The following is a 14,016-nucleotide window of genomic DNA, read 5'->3' on the forward strand; positions in this document are numbered from 1 at the left end:
GGAGTCAGATGGAGCCAGTTTACCGGTTTACTTTCCTAAAGTTACAACGATTTTTTTGGACATTGGTTAGATCCCTAATATACATCTATTGTAGATGTCTACTGGACATCTCAGGAAACTCTATTATTATTATTAAGGGATAATGACTGAAGTGTCTGTTATCAGAAATGAATGGATGTCATGGAGACCATCCGACGTTGCATCCGCAAAGTGTGTTAATGCCGATAGTGCACACTTTGTCGGCTACTATCCCGCTTATACCATGGTCACTTACAAAAGGAATAAATATTTAATCACTTTTTAGAACTTTATTCTGGTTGCTTTTTCAGTTTATAATAGCTTTTTCACAACAAGCGGACTATTTGAGATGTATTGTGGTGCTTTGTCATGATAGCAGCTGAGCCGACACCGACCTCGACTTCAGCGGCAATGGACAGTGATAAATATGCTAATGATCTTTAGATAAAGAATCAGTTCAGAGAGAAAGTTCACCTCTCACCGCTAGTTTTTGTCCAGAAAATGAAGCTAAAGGTTGTTTTAAAGAAACCGGCGCAGTGATACAGAACATTTAAGCAATGTGACCGGAACTACTTTTTTAGGCGTGCTGTTATCATTTTTTAATACACACCCAGCAGCCAATCAGAATTGAGTATTCACCCGGACCATGGTGTAACTGTTAAACAATCAGAAACTTGCATCACAACAGTTCAACATCTATAGTTCTGTTCAGATTTTTAACTTGTCATATATTTGAACAAAATGATGGAAAAAAGTTCTATCTGTTGTCAGAGTGGATTATTATTAGAATTATAGTTCTTTTTTTACTGCACAACAGAGTCTAGTTGCTGTTCTTAAAGTACAGAAATGCATTTACATGTACAGATTAGGGATTCTACACCCATGTTGTCATGTTTACATTTGATAGTAATGGAGAAAAAGGATGACGGCACTCTAAAATCCCATGATGGAAACCTGTTTGGCTTTTCTAGCAGTTGTATTTTAAGTCCGTCTGCAGCAGCAGGAGGATCTTCTTTGACACACGTACCCCTTGTGGTATCCTAGGCACTTTAACGTTGGGAGTTGGGTCATCTAGACCCACTAGACAGTGCTCTGAACCTTCTTCATTCAATGATTTGTGATCTTCACTGGTGTCCATGGATTACATGAAATCTTTCCACCTTTATCCACCTTTGTCATGGTAGGGAGAACACATCAATGGAAGGGGGGGGGGGTCATCTAAGATAGCACAAGGGTTAATGGGGTGTATTTTATTTTGAAAGGAACTGGTATGTGCTTCTGTTGAAGTAAAAGAAGTTAAATTAGTTATGCATAGAAAAAATATTTTTAAAAGTTATACTTCAATTATTGTAAATATTTTAAAGCTACATTTTATGAACGGATTGTTGGCCACAGAAACATAAATAAAATATGTTTTTCTAATGTACTGCAGTTACTTCTTCCCACTCTCCTGCCTGACAGACAGCAGGAAGCCACACGGCAGAGCAGGTTCCACTCGGATGCTGTAAATTAATCAGTCATTTCTTTTACAATTCAAACCATTCTTTGGTTTCACTCATTTTTGGGAACAGCTTTTCCCTGGTGTCAGACGCCATCACAGCGGCCTGAAGGTCGAATTACAAACAGGCTTGTAAGCTCTCCCCCTCCTTTGAAACACACTCGTTGGTCTCTGCAGGTGGTTTTCCTTGCTTTTCTGCACAGCAGAGTTCTTTTAACAGCCTGTAGTTGAATATTGATGTAGATGTCTGTGCAGAGTTCTCAAAGCAGCACTTCTGTTATTTTCAGCCTCCTGCTGTTTGAGCTCATGAAAGAGCAAAATGTCACAGTTTTGGTGAAAAAATGTGTAGCTTATAGACACATGCGACCTGTGATCTTCCAGCGTTTTCATTGTTTTAATACAAAAACTAGAATGTAAAGCAACACGTTCCTCCTCAGACTGGATGTGAGAGTGTGATCCTCACAGCCTGGATGCTGCGGACTCTTTCATTTTGGTGCATCAGTTGCACAAAAACCAGACAAGAACTCGTCTGTGAGAGGAGGGTTTGCTTGAATGCAAACTGAGATCTAGAAGAACTTCCTACAGAAAAGATTATTTTAATGATGTCATTGTTTTTGCCAAACAATCGTTCGTGTTGAACTAATTGAATTGAATGAAAATGCATTTTTGTTTTATTTAAACTCCTCTCCTCTCAGATAAAAAAAATTTGAGTTGCTCCAGTGAAAATGACTTTTCTTTACTGCAAACAGCATAAAACTCTGTTTGCACACGTGGGAGCGGGCTTCTCCTTCCGGTTCTTTACGTCAAAAGTGTCTCTTTAGAAATGACAACACATCATTTCACACCTGGGTTGCTGGAGGTGACATGTTAGAATGAAACGTGAGTCAGAAAATGATGGGAAAGAAGAAAAAAAGAAATAAACTGGTCAACAGCAGCACGTCATTTTATGGCAGTGTAAACTGGAATTCTTTAGTCATCGTTTTCTGGGCCTTTAAAACTGAGCTTTTTTTGTTGAAGATAAGAAATGAGAGGAAGTAATATTTAAGAAAAACTGTGCAAGGACGGGGAAGCTTACAGACAATTTGTGCAGGACGCTGTGCCATGGCAGACGTTTGTACTGTGTGGGCCCAGAGAGACTAAACTTCAACCCAGCGGCTGTGAACCAGCATCAGTGAGGGGCTTCCAGGCCAGCTGAAACCGCTGCCAGCACCTCTGCAGTTTGGGGTTTAAACACGAAGGCAGCTGCACCTCAAAGGCTCTTTGTGGTGGCGCGAGCATCAAGTGGAGGGTGTCTTTCACTGAGTGCCGCAACCTTTTTTCAATTTGCCTGCTGCTGTGAGCACAAAGCGGAGGTATGCGAGTACACGGACCTGAACTTCCAGGGACTTCTGTCAAGCAGCAGCTCCTCTTTGTGACTCTGAATGAGGGTCTCTCCATGAACTTCCACTGTGGTTCCACACAGAGGCTGCTGCTTCCATCGCTCACCTGTTGAACTGCCGTGAAACTGTGGAAGTGAAGGAAGGAAAGACCAGGGCTGCAGCCGCCTGTGTTTTCTGCAGGGGAGCGTGCAACCTTTCATGCCTGTCTTTCTCCTGAGTGGGAGGTGTCACTGAGGGAGATAACGATGTGGGGGGGGTGAAGGGCGTCGATGACCCTCAGGCGGCGGCTCTAGAGGAATACCCGGCATCAGAGGAGCTTTTCTCCCTTTGGTCCTGGCTGGCTGTGGATGCCGATGGAGCTGGGCTATTTTAAAAGTGCAGACTGAGCGGTGGGGACGGCGTGTTTGAGGCCAAGCACTAAATTGGTAGCGCACTGTTCTAGCTGTGGTCGAGCACCGCCCCAGCCAGCCTGTATATTAAAAACACAGTTAGCCAGACACAGCAAACCACCCATGCTCGCTGAAAGGCAGCTCAGCTCGGCCCGGTTTGGCACGGATCACACGGCAGCTTTTAACCCTTCGTCTGCCACAGATCTGCATTTAACCAGAACAATTTGAGTACATGAACTTCAGCTTTCTATTCTATTGTTGGGCTGAAAAAAGCTCAAGAAAACGGATCGTTGACCAGAATTTCTCACCCTGGAGAACTAAGTGATGATGAGCTGTCAGTTTGTACCTGTGAATTCACAAAATGACAAAGACACGGCCATTGGTGTGTTTGTGTGTGTAAACTGGGTGGAATGGCTGCATCCCATCACCAGCGTCTGACGGACTGGGCCCTGCACGAATGCTCCCAGTGGCTGGGGGCGTCTCTACTTGGTTGGGGAGACGCGCCCGGCCTGCCCTGTGATACCTGCAGCATCCTTTCACCCACAGCTGTTCCGTTGATAGTTTTTCAAACTTAATCTGGTGAGCCAGTCATATAGGAATGCTTTAATTTGCAGTTTGAAACCCGCTGAGAGCGAACGCCAGTTCTGTGGTTCCGTGTTTCTTTTAGTATCTTTTGACTCATGCCTGTGGGAAGGCACACTTCAGATAAGGCAGAAAAAACTGAAAAGCTTTGCTTTCTCTTCTGTTTTTCCCTCTTTCAGATTAACGCAGATGTAAATCAGATAGAAAGACTCGCAGTGGTGATGCAGGATGTAAGTTATGCTCCTGTTTGAAGATGCCTTTGGCTCTGAGCCGACATGGTTCTGGTTCTGATGATAGCTCTGGGTTGATGCCCCTGCACTCAGTGCTGTCCTCCTCTGACCAAACGTCAGAACCATCTGAACCTCACATGCAGCACATGTTGGAAAGCACCCCTGATGTGAGCAAGCGTCCTCCATATCATGCATGCCATCTGGGTGGAGGGGCTGCCGTGAAGAAACTTGTAAACTACGGTTTCCCTCAGGAAGAAGAGGTGGCTAAACTGGTGAAGCAGGAGGGAGCTTTCGCTGCAAATCAACCGGACTATGAAGGGTTGCTGGATTCTGTCAAAGACCCACCTTGGTTGAGTTTTTCCGTCCATTCCACATCCTGCTGTCACAGAACCCTGCTCAGACAGCCCAGGCTCATCCGGATGTTTGGGACAGTTTGTTCTAGCAAATCAAAGATGTAAGAGCTCTGAAAGAGGATGAGAGCTGCCATCATGTCCTCTCCCAGGCCCCTGCTCCAATTGAACTGGCAGTTTGGGTCATGTGTTTCCAGAGGCAAAGCACATCATGCAGGATTTAGTCTTCCATGAATGTCCCCAATGCAGAACAGTTTCTAAGGAAAACCTTTAGCTGAGTGTCTTCATGAAATGATAGTTTGGGGTTTCTGCAGCACATCAAACACATCAAAGGTGTGGAAAGCAGACTTCAGTTGGTTGCAGACATTGTTGGACTATTTTACCATCTGCTGTGACAAATAAACGTCATTTGATCGTGTTTCCAGTTATTCATCTGGGTTCTGGATCGATGAAGGAGATGCTCTAGTTTGTGGCACTTTTTCCGTTTTCAGCTTTGCTTTTTCCTTCCCACATGGAAGTCACTGGTGTCCATGGGTTACATGAAATCTTTCCACCTTTATCCACCTTTGTCATGGTAGGGAGAACACCTCAATGTAAGGGGGGGTCATAGGATGGCACAAGCGTTAATAAGGCACAGTCCCCTGAATGTAAAGTTGTCATACATCACGTGACAGCCTGTTTAATCCCTTTCAGGGTCATGGGGTTGCTGGACTCCATGTGTGGTGGTCTATTCCACCACCGTTGGGCAGAGTACAGCCCAGAGGGTCACCAGTTCATCGCTGAGCAACACAGACAACCATAAACTCTCACACCTCAATTTGGGCAATGTGGAGTCATTAGGCAGCCTACGGACATGCATCATTTGGAGCTGCATACATAGACAGGAAATGCTAACTCCACATAGAAAATAAATGCAAAAGCTATTTTAATATATTTAGAATTTTTATTTTATGGTTTATATGTGTGTTTCCTAAAGAGAAGTCACTACATCTCACACCATGACCATAATAAGTTATGAATGTGGTAAACAGTCCCACTCTCTCTTAAAAACTGATGTGGGCTCCCCACCAGAACAGGGAGGAGCTTTGACACATTCATCCATCCTGCCTGACCCTAGAAATAGCAGGCACGTTTAAAATGGCCATTCATTCCAACGATAAGCTGCTGATAAGGAGAATAAATATGACGTCATTCTTTTGTTCAACTTTATGAGGCGGAACATCAACCTTTTAGAATCTATAAACTCGTTTAGCATGTCAAACACCTTATTTCTCTGATGGGTGGGACGGACTGGTCTCAGGTCCATCAAGCTGACGTCACTGTGTGTCCCTTCATCTGAGGGGTTAAGCGCGTGCACAGCGTGCGCGGCGTGTTAATGTTTTTTGCCATCAGATGTCCAAGGGCGGGGAAATGCCCTAATCATTTCCTCCCGAGTGCCTCTGAAAGAAGACCAGTGGCGGGGGGCGGACGGGTGGGGTGTTGCAACCCCGCCTGGTTGGCCGTTGTGGGGCGGTGGGGAGCAGTACAGCATCCGGACCGGACCGTGACAGTACAGGATGTGTGTGCTTAACTCCATTGAACTAAACTAAATAGGAACGAAAGCCTTTAATTCCGACAGAAAGCGGCTCCATTCAGCTGCATGGCGCACGGGGGGGGGGGCTGTTTTGGGCCCCGGCTTAGGTGTTGAAAATAGTTCCATGAATACCCGGCACTTAATAAAGTGTTTTCATTCTGGGCTATCTGAGCCTGCGTGCGCGCGATAACGAGATAATTTGTCCCCAGGCTGAATGTGCTTAAAAAGATCCAAACAGGAAAGTACGCTCTTCTCTCTCTCTCTCTCTTTCTCTTACTCACTCTCTTTCTCTCTCACTCTCTCTCTCTCTCATTCACTCTCTCTCTCTCTTTCTATCTCGTGCGCGAGCTCGTGGAGACACCAGTTGGTCCCTCGCGCCCTATAATACCACGCACGACGTGCTCTACCTTCAATGAAAGCTGGCTGCGTCTGAGCGCCGGATCCTTTTGCGTGAGCCGCCTGCAGCTGTTCAATCAGACGGCATTAACGCGGGGCGTTCGCGGGGTTGCTGGTTTGTTTGGGATTGCTGTCAGAAGTGATGAGGACTCCTGAGGTGATGCTGTCTTTTTGGAACTAGGAGACACTTTGGAGACTTGTCAGGTTGGCCACCGCTGCTTTTCTTCCCATCGCTGCGTGAAATTTGTCTCATCTCAAGAATGGCCTTCTACTCCCAGTCTGTGGTCGTGCTGCTTTACGGATGGAGCTTTCTGTGTCTTGGATATTGCACGATGCTGAAGGCGAACAGTTCCCCGCAGAGACGGAAGGTGGATTTTACACATTCGGTGGATAAAAGGGACACAGTGAAGGGAGAACGGGACCTGCTCTTGCAGGATACAATGACGAAGCACATGCAGATGTTGTATGCGAAGTACAACCGAGCGGGATTTCCCTTCAGAGACGGCAACACTGTCCGCAGCTTCAAGGCGCATTGGGGTTCGTATCCAGACTTTTACGCACGAAATACTCATAAACCGATTCTAGGCAGATCAGTTGGTTTTGGTGTATTTGAATCCTCCACAGCCACGTTCACGTTCCTGTGCGCATTGTGCGTGCACACATAGCTTCTTTCAAAAATTGTGACCTTTTTTGATAAGGAAAAAAAAATCTGAGAGTGATTTGAAATGGAAGAACAAAGGCGCATTCAGGGCGTGCGGCTGTGTTTACTTGTTCTGGCAGGAGTACACCTGTTAATCCAGTCTGAGAGCAAACAACCTGTTACATGTTCAGCTGCCAGAAACGGCAGCTCAGCACAGCAAAACTGTAGAAAAGAATCTTCTGCGGGTCAGTCGGGATCTGTGCTGCGGGTTTGTCTGTGCGCTTCCTGCGCTTAAACTAATAGACTCTTTTCCACTTTAGCCTACAGAGAAGTCCATGATGTGTATGAAGGCAGTGTTTAGACGCGGACGCAGAGGACGCAGCCTACACTCCCTGGCTTCCTCTTTTGACTGTAGCCTGCTGCCTCCTACCGCCTGACAGCTGCATGGTGCTTAAAAAGGACAATGTCACCTTAACGATCAAACATCTGTTTTTAGTGTACAGATTGTGCGTTGTTGCCATGGAGATGAGAAGAAGCTGGCCCATTTCCCAAACCTTTTCAAAAGAACATTTTGTTTCACATAAAAAAATCAATTTCCTGAAAAACTTAATAATTCAGCAGAAATAAGTGGAGATGAATGCTTAGAGGCTTCAAGTAGTGTATTGAAAGAACGATGGATCTTAGAGGATCGGATATGAAATAATCAATCAAATATTGTCTCAGGTGATGAAAGTTACTGAAAGACTAAAAAACTGTTCTGGGGAAATAACAGTTTTCTTTCTTACTACAGGTACTATAAATGAGAAACACCTGCAGATTTTTAACCTGACTTCCCTCACCAAGTCAGAAGATGTTCTGTCTGCCACTCTTCATTACTACATTGGAGACCTTCAGAACAGCACCTGGGGCTGCTCCAGGTCCAAAAGCTGTGGCCGCCATGCTCTCCTCAGACACAACCACATCCACATGGTCATCTGGAGTTTTGCCTCCATAGATAATAAGATGAGGAGCCTTGGACACTTGCGGATCAATGTGTCCACCCTCTACAGGGACTTCATTTCTTGGCAGTGGAAGGACATAACTCGTGTGGTCAACCAGGCCAAACACCACGAAGAGCTGCTTATTGGAATTGATGTCGCTTCACAAGGGCCCCAACCATGGAAGAAGCTTCTGTCGGACCGTTCACCCTACATCCTGGTCTATGCCAACGACTCTGCCATCTCAGAGCCAGAGAGCGTGGTAGCCACTCTGCAGAGGCACGGCTCAGGGCCCAACAAGGGGCAGATGCCACACAGACCCCAGAAAGTGGGGGCGCAAGAGCGGAACAACACTGAGCATCTGCAGCCCAGACACAGGCGCTCTGTGAACGTTCTGCTGCCTTTGCAAAACAATGAGCTTCCTGGGTCTGAGTATCCCTACGAAACCACCGGGTGGGACGAGACGAGTCCACATGAGCCTTTTAAGAAAAAACAGAGCCGTCGGCCGCGGAAAAAGACACGCAAGAACCAGCAGCAGAAGATGCCCCTGCTGCAGTTTGATGAGCAGACGATTAAAAAGGCACGAAAGAAGCAGTGGAACGAGCCCAGGACCTGCGCTCGGAGGTACCTGAAAGTGGACTTTGCTGACATTGGATGGAATGATTGGATTATTTCACCAAAGTCATTTGATGCCTACTACTGCTCAGGCTCCTGCCAGTTCCCCATGCCAAAGGTGAGAATCATCTCTGCAGACTGTTCACACTCTACACCCGGGAACAAAAAGGTTGTAGTCAGCCAGTCTGTCTATATTTTTTTTTTTTACGTGAAAAATATTTCATTTGAACTAACAGCTTCCAGCACATGGTCAGCATCAGGAAAACCTCAAGTGTGCCGTCTTTTCTCAGCCAGGCTTCCTTTAGTCCAAGCGTGCAGTTCCAGACGGTCCCCAGAGTTTTAGTTAAAGCCGTCAAACTCACAGGAGATGCAGCCAAACCTGTTACCATCCAGGTTGGGGGGGGGGGGGGGGGGGGTCGTTCACATGGATTACTTCAAAAAAATGTTCCGTTTGTACAACAAAACCCTTGAAAACACTATCATTGTGCTTAATCTTTAACGCTGTGGTGAAACCATAAAGGTTCTCCCCAACAGTGATTTAGACACTCATGCTAACAACCAGGACCTGTTCTTGAAGATAACATCACAGGTATGGCTGGTATGCAGCAGTTAATTCATTATCTCGGTGGCCCCTCTCCTTGTGCTAGCATTAATTAGTCCCAGAAGCAGAGCCCCGGGCCCTTCGGGTACCTCCTCCCTCTCCTGCTCAGCCTGCCATGTTGCTTCTCTTTGTTTCATTAGGGTTTTTAAAGCCATGAGAAGCTGCTCTGCAAAAATCAATTTTGGCGTCAGATCCCGCCGAGGCGCCAAGCCGCTGACCAGGTGTGTTAAGGACGTAGAGTCAGGATCCTCTTCCCGGCTCACGTTGGACACGCAGCTTTAAAAAACAAGAGTCGTCTCTAGTTATCCTCCTAAATATCACAGACTCTTCTTGACAGCTAGACCAAAACAAATACCTAATACTTTTGTTTTTCAAATGTCAAATATGTCGCCGATTTCACAAACCTTTACCAATACAAATCTAGTGAGCATCGATGCACACTGGTTTTTCGCAAAGACCTCTGGGAAGGTTCTAGGTGGCTCGATTTTGGAATTGTAGATTTAGAAAGAGCTTCAAAATGACAAACGCCCTTTATAGTGCACTATGCTGTGAAGGGATTCGGACACCCCTTGATTTTCACTAGGTCACATGGGAACATCCCTACACGTTCCCTTCCATTGCTAAAGTAAAATAACATTTAGTAAAATAAAAACTAAAATATCAACAGGAAGAAGTTTTCTAACTAAACTGGACAGCTTACATATGAAATCACAGAAAACACACCAGCAGCAGCTGATTGGACTCATACCTGAAGAGCCTGAGGACCAACCCACAGGCGGTGTGCCAAAAACAAGACAAGGGTTTGAGTCCTCGCTGTTTTAAACAGTCAGTTTTCTACTCCAGTTGGTGCCGTTCCTATTGATCAGCAACAAGTTTATAATCTAATAAATTAATGTCCAGCATATCTATTTAGCTCAGCTCCAGAGCAGTCATCATGTTTTCGCCCCACATGGACCATTCTGATTCAAAGACCGAGAGGACACTCCTGAATCTGTAGCATCTCACTCACACAGGGTCTGTCTGCTATGAAGTCCAAAAAAAAAACCTTATCAAGTCCTTCAAATGTATTCGTATTTGAGTTTTGGTTTTTAGTAGCTATAAAATACCTAATTTTCTAAAATATGTGACCAAGAATGTCTGGCGACGAGACACCTTTTGGGCATGACTGGTTGTGACGTTGGCTGTCATCTGCTCTGTTTCTGCGCCGCAGGCCTTGAAGCCCTCCAACCACGCATCCATCCAGAGCATCGTGCGGGCGGTGGGTGTCGTTCCTGGCGTTCCAGAGCCGTGCTGTGTCCCGGAGAAGATGTCGTCCCTCAGCATCCTGTTCTTTGACGAGGACCAGAAAGTGGTGCTCAAAGTCTATCCCAACATGACGGTGGATTCCTGTGCCTGCCGGTAGTCCTCTCTCCCATCATGCACCTCACATTGTACTGAGTGGAAAGCAGCGCCCCCTTCAGCGGCTCTCCCTCCCATGCGACCAATCACAGGAGAGCAGTCTTTGTAAAGAGGAACTGAAGGACGGTGCGAGCGATCCTGCTGTCAGACCCAGGTTCTTCATGCTGTCATGACCTCCCCTCCACTGAACCAACAAAAGCCTGAAGGAGACCAGAACGTGCACTGAGGGGGGGGCTTCATAGTTGCAGTTTTTATCGCAAAGTCACCTCGGTCTGCTCATGCATGTCTTTTTTCACCTGTCAGATTGTCTGTGTACCATCACTGAATACAAATGAAGGAGGGGGCAGCAGGTGACCAGGCACATCTGTGCTCCACACATTTCTTAGGAAGCTGTGTTCAGGACTCCCAGCAGAGACTGTGGGCAGACCGAGTTTCCTCCATCACAGCCATCTTCAAGCCGACAGGAACCAGAATATCTGAGCTGAGTCCAGAAAAGCTGGACAGGAGTTTAAGAGACTATAGAAAAGGCTTTTAAGGCCACATGTAAAAGCAAGAATCGCTCATTTTTTAGTTTTCCATCTTACTGTGTTTAATTATTTCACATCTAAAAAGACATGCTTAAAAACAACAAAAAAGTCCCAAAAGGAAAGTAACACAAGGCTGTGTTTTTAGAGAAGCCAGGACAGAAGCTGCCAACACGTTCACGGCTTCAGCATTGACTTTGCGGCCAGCTGCCCCCCCATCCTCCCATCCTCCTAAGCTCTGTAAGTCTGAATGTTGAACCACAACCCTGAGTCGCAGTAAGGGGAGTCCTGTGGAAAAGACTGTGCCAAGGTGCACGTGTGTCCACGTGTGCGTGTCTTCTAACAGTCATTGGCATGAAGCAGGGGCTCAGTGGGAGCACACCTTCACAGGAGAACAGCTCAGCACCAAAGTGCCTCCTCTTCTGTTGTCATTCATAACACCGTCATCTATTTATTTAGAACAAATATGCTTACCTTGTTTTAAAAAATCCTCAATATGCAACCACCTTGACCTTTTCTCTCCACGTGTTTATTGACTTGTACATAGTACAATGTTGCAGTTCCTCTGAAGGGCCGACGTTTGCTCTGCCTGAGCTGACTCCACAGGGAAACCAGCGTCTGAGGAGGTTTGGACGGTACAAAATGAAACGTCTTCACGTCTTCCTGTGGAGCTAATTCTGTCCAATGTCAAGATATTTAGGAAAATGTCTTCCAGGTTCATTACTCTTGATATTCCAGTCATAAATGTGCCTTAATTAGAAAGAAAAGCAGCAGATTTTTTTAGCTTTTGTATTTTTGTACTGATGTGTTTTCAGTTAGATTCAACTGAGATTTGGATGTGCTGCAGAATGCACTTCTGCTTTTTCACGTCTGCATTGTAGCTCCATCTTCCCTGTAAATGTTATTCTGGAGGTAAAGGACAGACGCTTGTACCATAAGCTTTACAAAGTATATATTTGTATATGGAAAGACCTTTAATGTGCATTTATTTATTATCTTGTTGAGGTGAACTCTGAAAAAGCTTTTCATTTGTGATGGACATGAGTCCAAGGGACAAAGAAGATTCATTTGATCTGAGTTTCAAGCCTCCTTTGAAAGCATTCAAACAAACGAATAAAATTATGCAAAACAAGGACATTCTTTTGAGGTTTTTGTTCTTAACCCTTGTGCTATCCTAGGCACTTTAACGTTGGGAGTTGGGTCATCTAGACCCACTAGACAGTGCTCTGAACCTTTTTTCTTCAATGATTTGTGATCTTCACTGGTGTCCATGGATTACATGAAATCTTTCCACCTTTATCCACCTTTGTCATGGTAGGAAGAACACATCAATGGAAGGGTGGGGTCATCTGGACCCCATAGGATAGCACAAGGGTTAATATAGAGGCAGCCGGGTGGGTGGCTGCCTGGAGCAGTTTCAAACTTCAAGATGGGTATGTTTTGAAGGACGCTTAAGTTGGGCAACAAAGTTCACCTACTTGAAAACATGACTGTTGATGTTTCTTTTACTGAGAAGGAGGGTCTGAGGCAGGGGTCACCAACTAGCACACCGCGGTTCGGATCCGGACCAAGACACTGGGCCATGCGGACCCAGATCCGAACCTGACACAGAACAAAGGTGACAAAGGTGGATAAAGGTGGAAAGATTTCATGTAATCCATGGACACCAGTGAAGATCACAAATCATTGAAGAAAAAGGTTCAGAGCACTGTCTAGACTAAGACCACCCTTTTCTGCATAAAATTCATTAAATTTGTGCTTTCATCTCAGTGGGAAACTGATCCAAATGGCTCTTTGAGAGGTAAAGGTTGCTGACCCCTGGTCTAGTGGGTCTAGATGACCCAACTCCCAATGGTAAAGTGCCTAGGATAGCACAAGGGTTAGATGGTGCAGCTTTGTTGTGACAACCAAAAACATTCTCACTCTCAAATCGTCATATACGGACGTGTTTTTGGGCATCACCTTTTGGCATTTTGGGTATATTCAACACGTTGTTTTTCGACATGCTGCCTGTTAAATCAGGGGTCCCCAGCCCGTGGTCTGAGGGCGGCTTGGTACCGGGCCGCAGACAGAAAATTAATGCAGACGCTAACTTTGATTCTGTCCTGTTTTTTTATTTTCTGACTCAGAAGGAAGTTTTATTTTGGAAAACTACCAGACTCACCACATCCGCCTGTCTTGCCGCATCGCGTGACATAAAGAGGCTGCTCGCTCACGGCGCTAGCTAGGTTATAAGCCCAAAGCTAAAAGTTAACAAGAGCCAAACAAAAAGACGTGTTTGGAAAGTTTCATTGGTGAGAAAAGAGTCAGAGAGGAAACTGAAGAAGAGGCTTCAACTTCACAGAAACATAGCGCTGCTGTCTACAGACAAAACCAGGAGTCTTCCTCGATGGACGCATTTATGGAGACAGTTGTTTCCACATAACAAGTCGCTCTGCGGCGATTGACTCAAATGATTCACACAATCTGACAATAATAAAGATGCAGACACAATGGATTCACGTTTATATTATATTTAGAAAATACCAGTTTTATGACGTTTTATTTTGCTTTATTTATCCGTCACAGCTTAAAAGTCAGTTGCAGCTAAAGTCAGCGTCCAGTTGTTAGCTTCCACTTTGACGTTAAAGGAAAAATTTTCGCGCGTGTTCCCGTAAGACCAACACAAAAAATAATGGGAATTCATGTTGGTCACACATGATACGTGCAGCAAAGATTCGCAATGCTGCACGTATTGTAAGTGTGTCCAAGGCTGCTTTTTGTTGTTGTATTTAAAATTCAATTTTAAAGTTAAAGCCCCTTTATCTGTCTTGCTTCTAGGTGTATGACGGGTTCTTTGATCCGTC

General features: G+C 45.4%; 1 protein-coding gene across 1 annotated transcript; it reads left to right on the top strand.

Annotated features, from left to right (window-relative positions):
- Window positions 1–6,353: 6,353 nt before the first annotated feature.
- On the top strand, window positions 6,354–12,302 carry bmp3 (bone morphogenetic protein 3). The gene is made up of 3 exons (XM_004073002.5): window positions 6,354–6,952; window positions 7,846–8,765; window positions 10,459–12,302. The coding sequence occupies exons 1-3, from the start codon at window positions 6,676–6,678 to the stop codon at window positions 10,648–10,650; spliced, it is 1,389 nt and encodes a 462-aa protein (XP_004073050.1). The 5' UTR covers window positions 6,354–6,675; the 3' UTR covers window positions 10,651–12,302.
- The last annotated feature ends 1,714 nt before the right edge of the window (window positions 12,303–14,016 follow it).

Source organism: Oryzias latipes, chromosome 9 (assembly GCF_053564925.1).
Source record: "Oryzias latipes strain Hd-rR chromosome 9, Olatipes_Hd-rR_3.1".
Taxonomy (NCBI): domain Eukaryota; kingdom Metazoa; phylum Chordata; class Actinopteri; order Beloniformes; family Adrianichthyidae; genus Oryzias; species Oryzias latipes.

Excerpts from the sequence above, each read along its gene's own strand:
- bmp3 (XM_004073002.5), top strand. The coding sequence starts at position 6,676 with ATGGCCTTCTACTCCCAGTCTGTGGTCGTGCTGCTTTACGGATGGAGC. Across the intron at positions 6,953-7,845 it reads CAGCTTCAAGGCGCATTGGG|GTACTATAAATGAGAAACAC; the intron begins GTTCGTATCCAG and ends TTCTTACTACAG. Across the intron at positions 8,766-10,458 it reads GCCAGTTCCCCATGCCAAAG|GCCTTGAAGCCCTCCAACCA; the intron begins GTGAGAATCATC and ends TCTGCGCCGCAG.